General features: G+C 41.6%; 1 protein-coding gene across 3 annotated transcripts in view; it reads left to right on the plus strand.

The window, feature by feature from the left end:
* The window catches only part of plekhg3 (pleckstrin homology and RhoGEF domain containing G3), a 115,517-nt gene that overhangs the window by 13,967 nt on the left and 89,364 nt on the right, over positions 1 to 12,186 (plus strand). For all 3 annotated transcript variants that reach the window (XM_036984732.2, XM_090242553.1, XM_090242554.1), the window contains exon 2: positions 9,042 to 9,109. In XM_036984732.2, the coding sequence (XP_036840627.2) occupies positions 9,061 to 9,109 (49 nt within the window). In that variant the 5' untranslated portion in view covers positions 9,042 to 9,060. The remainder of the gene's footprint in view (positions 1 to 9,041; positions 9,110 to 12,186) is intronic.

Consider the following 12,186-nt stretch of genomic DNA (forward strand, 5'->3'; position numbering starts at 1 on the left):
GGAACAATGAACGGAGCAAAGTACAAATAACTCCTTGATGAAAACCTGCTCAAGGACCTCAGACTGGGGCTAATGTTTACCTTCCAACAGGACAACGACCCTAAGCACACAGCGAAGACAACGCAGGAGTGGCTTCGGGACAAGTCTCTGAATGTCCTTGTGTCCCAGCCAGAGTCCAGCTATGAACCTGATCGAACATCTCTGGAGAGACCTGAAAATAGCTGTACAGCATTGCTCCCAATCCAACCTGACAGAGCTTGAGAGGATCTACATAGAAAATGGGAGAAACACTCCAAATACAGGTGTGACAAGCTTGTAGCGTCATACCCAAGAAGACTCCACGCTGTAATCGCTGCCAAAGCTGCTTCAACAAAGTACTGATTAAAGGGTCTGAATATGTAACATTTATTTGCAAACATTTCTATACCTGTTTTTGCTTTGTCGGTATGGGGTATTGTGTCTAGATTGATGAGGAAAAGAAACAGTTGAATCCATTTTAGAGTAAGGCTGTAAACGTAACAAAATGTTTAAAAAGGCAAGCGGTCTGAATACTTTCCGAATGCACTGTAAATTGAACAAAAATATAAACACAACATGTGAAGTGTTGGTCCCATATTTTATGAGCTGAAATAAAATATCCCAGAAATGTTTCATACGCACCAAAAAGCTTATTTCTCTCAAATTTTGTTCGCAAATCTGTTTACATCCCTGTTAGTGAGCATTTCCCCTTTGCCAAGGTAACCCATCCATCTGACAGGTGTGGCATATCAAGAAGCTTATGAAACATGATCATTACACAGGTGAACCTTGCCCTGGGGACAAAAGGCCACACTAAAATGTGCAGTTTTGTCATACAACACAATGCCACAGATGTCTCAAGTTTTGAGGTAGTGTGCAATTGGCATGCTGACTGCAGGAATGTCCACCAGAGTTGTTCCCAGAGAATTTAATGTTAATTTCTCTACCATAAGCCACATCATTTTAGAGAATTTGGCAGTACGTCCAACCACGCTAAAAACCGCGGACCACTTGTAACTACGCCAGCCCAGGACTTCCACATCCATCTTCTTCACCAGCGGGATAGTCTGGGACCAGCCACCTGGACAGCTGATGAAACTGAGGAGTATTTCTGTCTGTAATAAAGCCCTTTTGTGGGGGAAAATCTCATTCTGATTGGCTGGGCCTGGCTCCTCAGTGGGTGGGCAAGTGAAATCCATAGATTTGGGCTTAATTAATTGTCTTGTATGAACTGTAACTCAGTAAAATATTTGAAATGGTTGCATTTATGTATTTGTTCAGTATAATTGTTTTGTGCTTATTGCACATTTATGAAACGGACTAGACAGCTAGTATAACAGTCTTTGGCTGAAATGCTGCTAGTGCCACAATGAATGTTCATTGATACTCGTGTTTTAGTAGTGTCGGATCTGCATGCAATTTGAGTAGCTGAGCCTTAAAACAGGGGTATCATTATAAAAGGTAACTTCTCCTCTATTACAGTAAAATGTCTCCACGTGTTTTGGTGTCCATATGACCGATTCTGCTGGACCAAATTGCAAATAGTGAGTTGAAGCCGCTTGACAGAGGTGAAGAAGTGATCTCTCATCGTTGGTGTGTGTGTGTGTGTGTGAATGAATGGGAAGGTGCACACGTCTCAGGAGACTAGACCAAAAAGACAACATGAAAACAAGGGGACATAAACGCTACTAAAAACGGAAAAAAAAATGTTTATTTGGAATATCGCACTAAAACATTAATTTAATTCATTGAATTCATTCGATATATCGCCCAGCCTTAATTCCAACCTCTTGGTCGTACATACAAGTAACTGCCAAAATAAAGGAAACACCAACATAAATTGGCATAGATTCTTCTTGTCTGAAACTCCATTTCAATGAGAAATTCCATAATTTGCTGTTGGTAGTGGATACCTCTTGTCAGCCGCCGCTCAAGAATCTCCCATAAGTGTTGAATTGTGTTGAGTTCCAGTGACTGAGACGGCCGTGGCATATGGTTTACATCATTTTTCATGCTCATCAAACCATTCAGTGGCCACTCATGCCCTGTGGATGGGGGCATTGTCATGCTATAGCCATACGGTAGTAGCCAGGATAATGACATGCCCATCATTTTTATACATGATCCTAAGCATGATTAGATTTTAATTGTTTAATTAACTGAGGATCCACACCTGTGTGGAAGCACCTGCTTTCAATATACTTTGTATCCCTTATTTACTCAAGTGTTTCCTTTATTTGGGCAGTTACCTGTATCTACTGCTGACATTGAGGTGTTAATAGGAGTTTGACTCCTCTAACATGGATCTAGGAATCCATGCAACCCCCCTTTTTGAATATCATTTGTTAAGCCTTCTCCCTCACTGGTCATACTAGCTTCTATAACAGGCTCAGGCCCTGAGGCGCAGGCAAAGGATGTGCACTAGGAACAAAGCAGATCTTGATTTCCCCCCCCCCCCTCCCAAGCGCCCCCACTTCGGTGTTCTCGCCAGAGAAGAAATGAGGGATTGTCAGGGGAATAATGCAGGACTTGACCCAAAGCCTGGCCCATAGTTTTGATTAGGGATGGACGGTTGTAGATATGTCAACACGTTAGTGGACGTGATTGGGTGAAGCTATCACACCCCGGCCCTTTATTGCACCCCACATATCAGTCCCCAGTGGACATCTAACGTTGCGTTGCCGGAAACCCAGGCTACTATCCCAGGATGTTCCTCAACTTTTGAACCTTGTGTTCTACAGGTAACTACCAAAATAAAGGAAACCCCAGCATAGTGTCTTTTTAATTGGGCTTTGGGCCACTACGAGCCGCCACAACAGCTTCAATGCACCTTGGCATAGATTCTACAAGTGACTGTACATTTATTGGAGGGATGCGACACCATTCTTCCACAAAATGTTTTTGTTGATCGTGGTGGAAAACACTCCTGCGCTGCTACAGAATCTCCCATAATTTGGGTTGAGATCTGGTGACTACACACACTTTAAACCCCCTATGCTCTTTCGTATCTCCTCTTTCAAAGTCACTGATTGCTTCTTTTAGCCATGGTAGACAAAACAATGGCCAGAATAATGACATTCCCAGCATTTGTATGCATGATGGGATGTTAATAGTTTAATTAACCCAGGAACTACACCTGTGTGGAAGCACCCGCTTTCAATATTCTTTGTATCCCTCATGTACTCACGGGTTCTTTATTTTGGCAGTTACCTGTGTGCTTGAGCTTCAATACTCACTCACAGTGAAATTGAATTTACAGACTATTGAATTTACAGATTGATGGTTGAAAACCCTGAGGCGTGTGGGAAAATTGCATGTCTAGTTGTATTCCTTCAGCTGTTTGTTCTGAGTGGAACACACTGTGCTGTTACAGAACTGCTTCATCATGTTTTCTCAGGCACACTCCACATAAGCATGTGTTAAAGGGATAGTCCCCCAAAAAATTTTTTTAAACAATTGGGATGATTTGATACCGTAGGTTTGTCGACGGCAGGTAGCCTAGCGGTTAGAGCGTTGGGCCAGTAACCGAAAGGTCAGCTCATGAATTCAAATGAGCAACAAGGTGAAACATCTGTCGATTGCTCCAAGGTCACTGTCAATAATGGCTGATCCCTGGCCGTGATCCCAGGGGGAATTGGGATATGCAAAAAAAAATACAAATTTTCATTTCACACCTGTAAAGGTTACCCACTTGTACATGCAGTGAACCAGGACAAATATAAGCACCCCTTATTTGAAATGGTTGATTTTAATAGGCTTCAATACCAAGCTCCAAATAAATACTTCTGTTTAGCAAAGTTGTGAGACATCTCTTTTTCTGTCTGGACGGTGCTTTTGGTCAGTGAGACCCCTCAGGAAATCAACAGGTGCATAAACCAATGTGGTATTGCTATAGGGGAGATGGGTTTTTGGTTTATTTTCCCAGTCAAAATATACACGAGTAACATTGGCCTCCAGACATGGTGTGAAAGAAAGCACAGGAGGTTGGTGTCAGCTTAATTGGGGAGAACGGGCTTGTGGTGATGACTGGAGTGGAATTCCATCCATTTATTATGAGCCGTTCTCCCCTCTGCAGCCTCCTGTGTGTGAAACAGACTTGACCCAGTTCAAGGACGTTAAAGGGCATTTGTTCTACTGGGATACAGAATCTAGTCACCTGACTATACTAGTCATAAGTGTGTCTAAAGTTAGCGGAAGATGTTCAGTTTTGGCCTCGTGATTTCTGATTTACTTCTAGCAAAACACTGTCGCTATAAATGGGAAGAAAATAATGAGTTTTGAAAGATGCAGACAGCATGAAATCAGACAACAATCTGACTAGACCTATTCCATCATTCATCCATCGTAATGTTTTTTTGAGACATTTGACTGTTGCAGCCTGGGTATATTTAGTCTGACTCATTTGTAATCACACATGTTAACAATATCATACTCAATTATTTAGTTGCTCAATTATGTTGATGTGTTGTTCATGTTTTCTGACGATTTAAATACCTTTTGTGGAGACAATCACTCACTACTGCAATTCATTATTGAGGGCAGTGACTGAGTAAGGACATCTACTGGCTGTAACTGAAATTAGTTTCTCACAACCCTTATTCAACCAAACCCACTAACCAAGATCCCAGGAAGTGTATTGAAAATGTTCTAGTACTTTATATCAATAGGCAATTGAGTTCCGTTTTGTGTTTGAGTGACTGAATCCAAACATTGTTTCTTTCAACACAAGAAACATTGACTTTGTTTTAACCACTCATATTGTCAGAAATAATTCCAATCTACAATTCTTATCAACATAATACAGGTCATTTAGTTTTTTCAGTACGTTTAAAAAAACATCTTTCAACGTTGTTCAAACTGTTCAGGAGTAATGCACTTTTTGGAATAATTTACTAGAACTGGGCGATATGGACAAATCCATATCATTATAAATTGACTGAATCATAACGATAAAATTAACGATACGTTTATAACATTAATGTGCACCAATTACTTTTTTATAGTAGCCTTAAAACTACTACTTTGAATATTGCAGCTACTATTGTCCCATTTCAAACTTCACATTCTTCTAGTAAAGGCTACTGAGTCAGTTGTGCTCACGTAAGGTGGAATCTTTCCTGCCGCCATCATGCCATCTTCTCTGTTTTGTTTTCATTACGCATCAATGAAGCAACCAACTGTTTTTTTTATCAGGAATCATTCTAAGCAAAAGAAAAGCCAGGTTTCACTATCTCTAAAAGATTGGCCTCCGGGGATGAGCTCAGCCAATGTGTTTCTCGTGCCAGCAGAACTCATGATTGTGGAATGGCATGATATGCCTTACTTGAGTGGGGATGGTTGAGAACCATGAGGATTATGGGACAATTGTACGTCTAGTTGTTGTATTCCTTCAGCTGTTTGTTCTGAGTGGAACACACTGCTGTTACAGATCTGCTTCATCATGTTCTCAGGCACCATCGACATAACTGTATTAAAAGGATAGTAAAACAAATTATAATCAATGTTTTAGCGTATTTAAAAAAAAAAAAAAAAAAAAAAAAAACATCTAATCATTGGATCATTTGAAGCCCTAAGTATGTCGACTGCAGGAAGTCTAGCGGTTAGAACGCTGTGCTAGTAACCAAAAGGTTACAAGGTGAAAAATCTGTCGCCTTAAACAGAATTGCTCCATGGTCGCCGTCAGTAATGGCTGATCCCTGGCTGGGACCCCACTCTTCGAGGGAGTTGAGGATATGCAAAAAGCACATTTCCATTTCACACCTCACACTTGTACAGGTTTTTAAAAAGTTTTAATTAATCAATCCCCTTTAATCGACACACACATCGACATCTTGGTGTCCACACACATCATCGTAATGTTTTTGAGACATTTGACTGTTGCAGCTATGGTAAAATTAAGTAATACGGCCTGGGGGAGTGTGGTGTATATGTCCAATATACCACAGCTAAGGGCTGTTCATAGCCACGGCGCAATGCGGAGTGCGTGGACACAGCCCTTAGCCGTGGTATATTAGCCATATACCACAAATCCCAGAGGTGCCTTATTGCAATTTATAAACTGGTTACCAATGTAATTAGAGCAGAAAAAATAAATGTTTTGTCATACCTGTGGTGTACGGTCTGATATACCACAGCTGTCAGCCAATCAGCATCCAGGGCTCGAACCACCCAATTTCTAATACGTCTTTTACTCATTTGTAATCACACACATTTACAATATCATACCCAATTATTTAGTTGCTCAATTATGTTGCGTTCATGTTTTCTGACTATTTTAAATGCCTTTATTCAACCAAAACCATTACAGCTTCACAGAAGCACTTATTTAACCAAAAACCAATAGAGCTTTACAAGCCCTCATTCAACCAACACCAATAGAGCTTTACAAGCCCTCATTCAACTAACACCAATAGAGCTTTACAAGCCCCCATTCAACCAACACCAATAGAGCTTTACAAGCCCCCATTCAACCAACACCAATAGAGCTTTACAAGCCCCCATTCAACCAACACCAATAGAGCTTTACAAGCCCCCATTCAACCAACACCAATAGAGCTTTACAAGCCCTCATTCAACCAACACCAATAGAGCTTTACAAGCCCCCATTCAACCAACACCAATAGAGCTTTACAAGCCCCCATTCAACCAACACCAATAGAGCTTTACAAGCCCCCATTCAACCAACACCAATAGAGCTTTACAAGCCCCCATTCAACCAACACCAATAGAGCTTTACAAGCCCCCATTCAACCAACACCAATAGAGCTTTACAAGCCCTCATTCAACCAACACCAATAGAGCTTTACAAGCCCTCATTCAACCAACACCAATAGAGCTTTACAAGCCCCCATTCAACCAACACCAATAGAGCTTTACAAGCCCTCATTCAACCAACACCAATAGAGCTTTACAAGCCCCCATTCCACCAACACCAATAGAGCTTTACAAGCCCCCATTCAACCAACACCAATAGAGCTTTACAAGCCCTCATTCAACCAACACCACTAACCAAGATCCCAGGATGTGCATTGAAAATGTTCTATTATGTTTGAATTAAAAGGCATTTGAGTTCCATTTTTGTTTCACAATACTTTTTTTGTTTTTTACTTCATGAATTCAAACAGATTTTTAGCACAATACTTTTTGGTTGTAGTAACTACTCATATTGTGTGAAATTGTCAGTCCACAATTCTTATAAACAAAATACAATTTCCCTGGTGCAATATTGTTCAGACTTCATGCGCAATATACTTTTTGTCAGTGCTTGACTTGGGCAGGAGCTCACCGGAGAGGAGTACCGGCACCTCATGTTCTGCTTGAGCTCCTGTTCCTCTTATAGAATATTAGCTCTAAAGTTTAGTGGAGCTCCTGGACCTAAATATAAACAGCCCTGGCACCCAACATGAGTACTGGCACCTATTTCAGTCCAAGTCAAGCACTGCTTTCTGTAACAATTTACGTTAATGGTTTAGTGCTGCTCAGAGTTGTCTGAGGTGAGAGCAAGCAGAAAGTGCTTAAAGGTGTAATAAAATGGTGTGATAAATAAATATTGGCCCACTGTAATTGCATTGGCTGCACCCCAAGCATAACAGATGAATAGGCTGCCTGCAGACCCACCTTATACAAGGGCAATGGTGCTTTGAGCTCACCGAGGGCCTGACTGCGTCAATCCACTGTGCCCTCAACCTTTTTAAATGACTGAAGGGAGGAGTGAGAGGAAATTTGGATTGGAGAAGTAGCTGTGTCAGTGCCCCTAATTTATTGCTTTCTTGCCCTGTGGAAAATCAAGTAAGTTAGTCCTGTGTGTGGAAAATGTAGTGTTTTGCCAAACTTGCACAGTGTGAATAGCACTGTGGACTGAGACAGCCACCCAGACAGACAAAGCCAGAAGTCATGGACAATACCTTACAAGAAGCATATTTCTACTGTGTTGTCTGTCACACCATGGAAGATGGGACTGTTAGAAAAGTAAACTGGAGTTTGTGGTTGGTTGGAAAGCCTGGCATTAGTGGCATGAAGTAACAGCTTAAAGACCCTTGAAGATGTGAGATGGATTCACTTCTTGGATTCTTTTGAATGCCCCCTAAGTAGTCTGGTGGACATTCAAGATGTAGGAAGAACCATAAAGACATTGGTGGAATCTGTTTTCTCAGACCACATGAAGAGGCACATTGGACCACAGTAATTATATACGGACTATTTAATATGTACTTATTAGGCTGGCAAACACCTTGGTCTCCAAGGAAAGTTTGGCCTGCCGTGGCCCGTGGGATCTACATTTTTAGTTTATTTTAGGATTTGTTTTAAATGGGAGTCAATTGATATATTGCTGAGTGGGGATTCTTTGCCAAGTTACAAATCATTAGAGCTATTTTATAAACTTTTAAAAGTTTGTGCAATAAAAATAACAATTTTGCGGCAGCTTGAGGCAATTATTCACAGGATTTGGAACTTATTTTATTTCTAATACATACTGAGGTTAAGTTGAATTTCTCCTGCTGTGTTCAGCATGGTTAAGAGTTAGGGGAGCTGTTAAACCGGCTCGCTGAAACACCTGCATGATTTGCAATGTCGAGTGGCGATGATATATCCAAGTTCTGTCTAGAGTTCTCCATAAATCAGTCTAGGTACGATTTTTCTTTGTCTGTTAAAAATGTCCAGCTGGAAAAACATGATATCTCAGTTTCTAGTGCTTTTCCAGGCCACAGCAGCTAAGATAACACCTACACTGTAAAAAAAACACATTTTGTTTCAAATGACAACTGACGACTTTCCCACGCATAATTACCTTAGTGAGCAGACCTGTACTTCCTCTTTTGGGGGAAAGGAGGATTATGGCACTTCCTGTAATGGTGCGTTGTGGGATTGATGAGCTGTCAAGACTCTGGTCAGCAGCTGTGCACAGCAGTAGTATGTCACAAGATGGGTGATTTTTAACTGTGGTCCTCTAGTCTCTTGACAGGGGGATCTGACGAGGGCTTTCATTCGCTGTCCTAATCCTGCATCGTCATGTGTTCTTGCAGTTCCCGAGGCCGCAGTGTCATGCCAGAGGGATCTCTCAACGCCACCTATGAAGTCCCAATGGGTGAAGGTAAGACGACTCACTGCTCTCCTGCTTCTTAAAGATATAGTTGTTTTAAAGATATACCCAGACTATATTGGGATGTTTGTGATTTCTCAAAACTGGTTACCAAATTTTCTGGGAGATCGCATCAAGTGAGAATTTCTAAAATGAGTTGTCAACAAGGAAATATATTTGCTGTAGAGGGCCTAGCCAGCAGTTTCTTTTTCATACTGCGTCTACTTGTCTCGTCCTGCTAAAAATATAGGCTGTTTTATTGAGGGGACCTTCATTGAATCACATCTCCCAGAGGTTAATGTATGAACACAATTATACTATTATAATACTCTTGTTCAACCAAGCACATTTGCTTGCAAATGTGGAAGCCCAAGTTTGCTGTCCAGTTTTAAAGTAATGATGGAATATTGAAGAGCTTAGAATCTTCCGCTGAACTGGGCATTCTGAGTGTCTTCTTCTTTGTCTGCCTCCTGACATTTCAGTTCCTGAACTCCAAATAGATGCCAGCCATTTACCAGGAAGCTAGGGAGACTATTTTCTCTCCCACACTCTCTTCTTGAATGTTCTTTTTACATCATACAGCTGGCCTGGCAATGAAGTTAATCTGTTCTGTTCACGCAGGCCATGTCCTTCAAAGAAAAGAGAAACCAGCACTCTGCTCTTGCTCATGCCACTTGTTTTAATTCAAAATGAAACAAGCAAGACCAGTGTGTAGGTTTTGTCTTTTCAATGACGCTATCGCATTATTCCCACACACCTGCAACAATAAGCACTTTCCCCATCTATCTAAGAAGTCATTAAATAGCACCCTATTTCAAATATTGCGCACTACCTTTGACCAGGACCCATAGGGAATAGGGTGCCATTTGGGATACAACCATAGAGTTGTGGCAGGTTGAATAGGAAACGTCAAGGAGAAGGGTAGGGAATCTGAATCCTTATGAAGTGCCCAGTACAACAGTGGTGATTGTGTGGTGTCTGCACTGTGTACTTCCATTCTTCTCTCTCTCTCTGGTGCTGTGTGGCAGTGGAGGGAACCGGCTCAATTATTAGTCACACAAATCCTTTTCCAGGGTCTGAGTTTCTCACAATGGTGTTCTTTCTGTGCCCTGGTCCCATGCACTATAAAGGAATCTGGTTAGATTTAAACATTTTAAAGTACAGAATATTATATATTTTTGTTGTTACAACATCGGCTTTAGACAACACAGATTTTGTGTTCCCTGGATTGGATGAGGCCATGATCAAAGTGGCAAACTTTTGTAGCTGCAGTTCATGTATTTTTACAGGGGAGGGGGGGGGTTGCCTGTTGCCTGTTTAACAGATGTAATTCTTAGTGGAGTTCATCTGAACTCAGTCGGACAAGCCACTATAAAGTCACACCTATATCCCCCCCCCCACACAGATGGTACATTCCCAGAGATAATTTATTATAGTGGTGTAACACTGACCACACCAACATGGTTGAATAGGGGTGAACATCCCTTCAGAATTACAGCCTGGTGATATTGTTAGTAGGGTTGGGTGGTATCCAGATTTACATATCGTCATGTTGTCCTTCTCTCATAGCGGGATATACGGTATTACCAGTTTAGTACACAAGGGGCTGCCAACAAAAGCAACAAAGCCCATTGGGCATCTATTACCAGAGTAATAGTGAATTTCAATGGAGGCTGCTAACTAAACCAAACCAAAATAAGCTAATTGCAAAGACAGGCAATCCAGCTCATAAAGTTATACATGTACAGTGTTTTGGGACTGTATTCAGACCCCAAGGCTTTTTCATTTTTTTTATTACTTTACAGCCTTATTCTAAAATTGATTAAATTGTTTTTCCCCCCTTATCAATCTACAAACAATACCCTATAATGATATAGCAAAAACAGTTTTAAAAAAAATATTTGCTTATTTATACAAATAAAATGATCACATTTACATAAGTATTCAGACCCTTTACTCAGTACTTTGTTGAAACACCTCTGGCAGCGATTACAGCATCGAGTCTTCTTGGGTATGACGTTACAAGCTTGGCACACCCGTATTTGGGGAGTTAACCCCATTCTTCTCTGCAAATCCTCTCAACCTCTGTCAGGTTGGATTGGGAGCGTTGCTGCACAGCTGTTTTTCAGGTCTCTCCAGAGATGTTAGATCGGGTTCAAGTCCGGGCTCTGGCTGGGCCACTCAAGGACTTTCAGAGACTTGTCCCGAAGCCACTCCTGCGTTGTCTTCGCTGTGTGCTTAGGGCCGTAGTCCTGTTTGGAAGGTTAACATTCATCCCAGTCTGAGGTTCTGAGCGCTCTGGAGCAGGATTTTATCAAGGATCTCTCTGTACTTTGATCTGTTCATCTTTGCCTCGATCCTGACTAGTCTCCCAGTGCTGCCACCACCATGCTTCACTGTAGTGATGGTGCTAGGTTTCCTCCAGTCATGACGCTTGGCGTTCAGGCCACAGAGTTCAATCTTTTTTTCATTAGACCAGAGAATCTTGTTTCTCATGGTCTGAGATTCTTTTGGTGCCTTTTGGCAAACTCCAAGTGGGCTGTCGCGCCTTTTACTGATGAGTGGCTTCCGTTTGGTGAATCTACCATAAAGGCCTGATTGGTGGAGTTCACCAGAGATGGTTGTCCTTCGGGAAGTTTCTGCCATCTCCACAGAGGAACTCTAGAGCTCTGTCAGTGACCATCGGGTTGTTGACCACTTCCCTGACAAAGGCCCTTCTCCCCCGATTGCTCAGTTTGTCCGGGCGGCCAGCTCTAGGAAAATTCTTGGTGCTTCCAAACTTTTCCCATTTCAAGAATGATGGAGACCACTGTGGAGACTTTCAATGCTGCAGAATGTTTTTGGTACCTTTCCCCAGGTCTGTGCCTTTACACAATCTTCTCTGAATTCTACGGACAATTCCTTCAACCTCATGGCTTGGTTCTTCTGACATGCGCTGTCAACTGTGAGACCTCGTATAAACAGGTGTGTGTCTTTCCAAATCAAGTCCAATCAATTGAATTTACCACAGCTGGACTCCAATCAAGTTGTAGAAACATGTCAATGATGATCAATGGAAACAGGATGCACCTGAGCTCAATATTGAGTCT

The sequence above is a fragment of the Oncorhynchus mykiss genome, chromosome 8 (assembly GCF_057628025.1).
Source record: "Oncorhynchus mykiss isolate SJ-2025 chromosome 8, ASM5762802v1, whole genome shotgun sequence".
In the NCBI taxonomy this organism is placed as follows: Eukaryota; Metazoa; Chordata; class Actinopteri; order Salmoniformes; family Salmonidae; genus Oncorhynchus; species Oncorhynchus mykiss.